The sequence below is a fragment of the Dioscorea cayenensis genome, chromosome 4 (assembly GCF_009730915.1).
Source record: "Dioscorea cayenensis subsp. rotundata cultivar TDr96_F1 chromosome 4, TDr96_F1_v2_PseudoChromosome.rev07_lg8_w22 25.fasta, whole genome shotgun sequence".
Classification (NCBI taxonomy): Eukaryota; Viridiplantae; Streptophyta; class Magnoliopsida; order Dioscoreales; family Dioscoreaceae; genus Dioscorea; species Dioscorea cayenensis.
In genome coordinates, this window is record NC_052474.1 from 2,153,436 (window position 1) to 2,156,572 (window position 3,137).

The 3,137-nt window shown below is 41.5% G+C and overlaps 1 protein-coding gene across 1 annotated transcript; it reads left to right on the plus strand.

The window, feature by feature from the left end:
* Nucleotides 1-819: 819 nt before the first annotated feature.
* Nucleotides 820-1,576, plus strand: LOC120258209 (ankyrin repeat-containing protein BDA1-like). The gene is made up of 2 exons (XM_039265569.1): nucleotides 820-1,310; nucleotides 1,422-1,576. The coding sequence occupies exons 1-2, from the start codon at nucleotides 1,121-1,123 to the stop codon at nucleotides 1,574-1,576; spliced, it is 345 nt and encodes a 114-aa protein (XP_039121503.1). The 5' UTR covers nucleotides 820-1,120.
* Nucleotides 1,577-3,137: the final 1,561 nt, after the last annotated feature.

Consider the following 3,137-nt stretch of genomic DNA (forward strand, 5'->3'; position numbering starts at 1 on the left):
CTCAGAGGCGTTATGACAAAAGGACACAGTGTCTGAGGAAAAATAGAGTATTGCACCCTTTCTTGAAAAGATTTGTGAGAGTAAGAATTTTGTCTTCTCCAGCAAGCCAACAAGAAAGGATAATTTTTCTAGGACAACGAATTTTCCAAAAGAGAGAGTGATGTGAGCTGCGCAAGCCACCATCAATAAGGAATTTGTAAAAAGATTTGACCGTGAAATTTCATTTTTTTCTAGAACCCAGGTAGGAGTGTCATCCTGAATAGAGGAACAATCAGGGATAATATCCAGAAGAGAAGATAACATGTCACGTGAGACAGAAGCAAATAACGTTTCAGGATTATTTAGATGTTGTGAAAATTGACGAATGGTTATCCCAGGAGAATTACATAGCGAGAAGAGAGTCGGCCAGATATCTTTAAGAACAAGTCCAGCATGCCAACGATCAAACCAAAGGGATGTGTTAGAACCACTTCTGACACCTTGACAGTGCGTTTAGCATTTGATATATATATATATATATATATATTAGTGAAGTTAAATGAACCAATTAAACTTGAGAATCTAATCCAACCTAGCAATCCCTTAACACACAAGCAAACAAGCTTCCTAAAAAGAAAAGACATGGAAAACCACCATTCCAAGCAAAGACCGTGGTGCGTCCTAAAGCTAGCTATAGCTGTTGATTCTCAATTCACACACATCAGCCTTTATGCCACTGTGCATATAGACGGCCTCTTCTTAAATTAAGTATATATAGATAGCAATGCATGGGTGAAAATAGAGAATTAAGCTTGATTTAGTATAATATTCGTGGGCAACTTCATATTGTCAACATCCACACCTCCCCAAAGACTTACTCACAATGGAAGAATACCGAAAGATAAAGAATGCAATCCGGAAAGGAGACCTGAATGACCTCTCAACATACATATAGACAAACCAGTTAACTGATCAGGAGATTATCTCCTCCATGTACTCACTGCATCCAAGAAGACCGACCTTGTAATCAAATTAGTTCACATTGGTGAGGCCTGAGCGCCTGCTGGAAGCAAGAAACCAGTTAAAGGACACCGCCCTACATGTGGCAGCGGCGACTGGGGACCTCCATGCTGCCAGAGAGATGATCTTGAAAAACAAGGAGCTCCTCAGTATCACAAACAGTAAGCTAGAGATACCACTCCACAAAGCGGCTCTCTTTGGCAAGAAGCATGTATTTTGGGAGCTCGTCTACCATGGCCGCCAATTTGTGAATGCTAGAAGGGAGGATGGCTCCAATGTTCTTCACTGTGCTATCATGGGCAATAATGCTGGTATGCATAGGGCTTCTTGCGTCCAAAAGGAGAGAGAAATATCTTTTTTTTTATTATTATTATTATTATTATTATTTTGTTTTTACTTTTTATTTTATTTCTGTGATTTAGAGCTTGCTTTGGAGATAGCACAACAGTTTTCAGATTTGATATTTGAAAGGAATTTCAGAGCAGTAACTCCGCTGCACCTGATTGTTACCATCCCACAAGCCTTCCGGAGTGCCACACAGTTGGGGTTTGTGGAATCACTTATCTACGCATGTTAGCATCCTTAATCGATCTTCTTTCTCTCTAGTTATACATCATACATAATTATCTTGTTCTTTGTTGAGGGAATTTGTGTAATTAGGTTTCCCATTCATTATGAGAGTTCATCTAAGATTTATTCAAGGGAATTACAGAAGGAGATGAAGAGAAGCAAAAGATGACAGTTCCCAATACAACCTTGGTAAAGTTCGGGCATTAGTTCATGATCAATTTAGTATTTGGTCAACTGTTCTGAATAGAGAATTAGTAATAGAAACTAATATATATATATATATATATATCCTTTTGATGAACAAAACCAGAAGGATGGTGAACTATGTTGATGGTGATGGTTGATTGAAGAAGACATGGGTGTCGGCATGGAGGCTCGAAGCGTATGGAGAGCAACCATGCTCAAGGATGGCTGTGACTGAGCGTGGACCATGCTGAGAATGGAGAAAAGCAGCAACACTTGAACCAGGGGCATTGAAGTAATTCCACACACGGTAGTGGAGTAATATAATATAGTATCCTTGTTTTGAGGTTGTTAACCAATGGGGGTTAGTGCTAAGTGGGTTGACTGACCAATAGATTAGTAGTAAAATCTTTGTTTTGTTTGACATTTAGATGTTTGTGCTGTGATAATATAAAAGGATAATGAAGACCAAGTATGACAAGGGCTTTATCATCAGAGAACGTCTTTTACTCTCAGTGTATCATCTTAGTCACCAAACTTCTCTGTTCTTTGTGTCTCTTCTTCTCTGTTGTTTTCTCTCAAGGTATTACAGGGAGGTTGCGCTGCTCTCCAACATTGTGGTATCAGAGCTTGTGTGGAGACGATGGCGGCTGAGACCCCGGTGAGCCTCTCACAACCCTGTGTTCCTGTCTTCAAAGGAGAAGACTACGGACGGTGGCGCTTGAGAATGAAAACAGTGTTCCGGTCTCAAGAGCTGTGGGAGCTCGTTGAGAAGGGCGTGCCAGAAAGAGAAGAGGAAGCAAAGGCTAGGGAGACTAAGAAGAAGGGCGCGAAGGCCCTATGTCTCATCCAACAGGCGGTCGACGGACCTATACTGGATCGGATTAAAGAAGCAGAGACAACACATGACGCATGGGAGATTGTAAAGAATGTATACCAGGGTACTTCGAAGATGATGACCGTGAGAAAACAAGCGTTGAGGCAAAGCTTCGAGACACTTCAAATGGAGGATAGTGAGAGCATTCAAGCCTACTTATCCAGGGTAATTGTGATTGTGAATCAGGTGAAGGCTCTCGAACATAAGCTCACTGAGGCTGAGGTGGTATCTAAAGTGCTGCGCAGCCTGGCCCCCAAATTTGATTTCGTGGCTGTTGCTATGGAGGAGTCTAGAGACATGTCAACACTTACCCTCGATGAACTCGGTGGTTCTCTTCAAGCTCATGAAATCAGGGTAAATAGATCATTGACTAAGAAAGTAGAGAAGGCACTGGTTGTCAAGACAGAGAGCTCAACTTCAAATGTTAAAGAGAAAGGAAATCTCAGTGCTATCACAGGATGGAGTCCCACTCGAGGAAGGGGAAGGGGTTTCATCAGAGGAAGAGGAA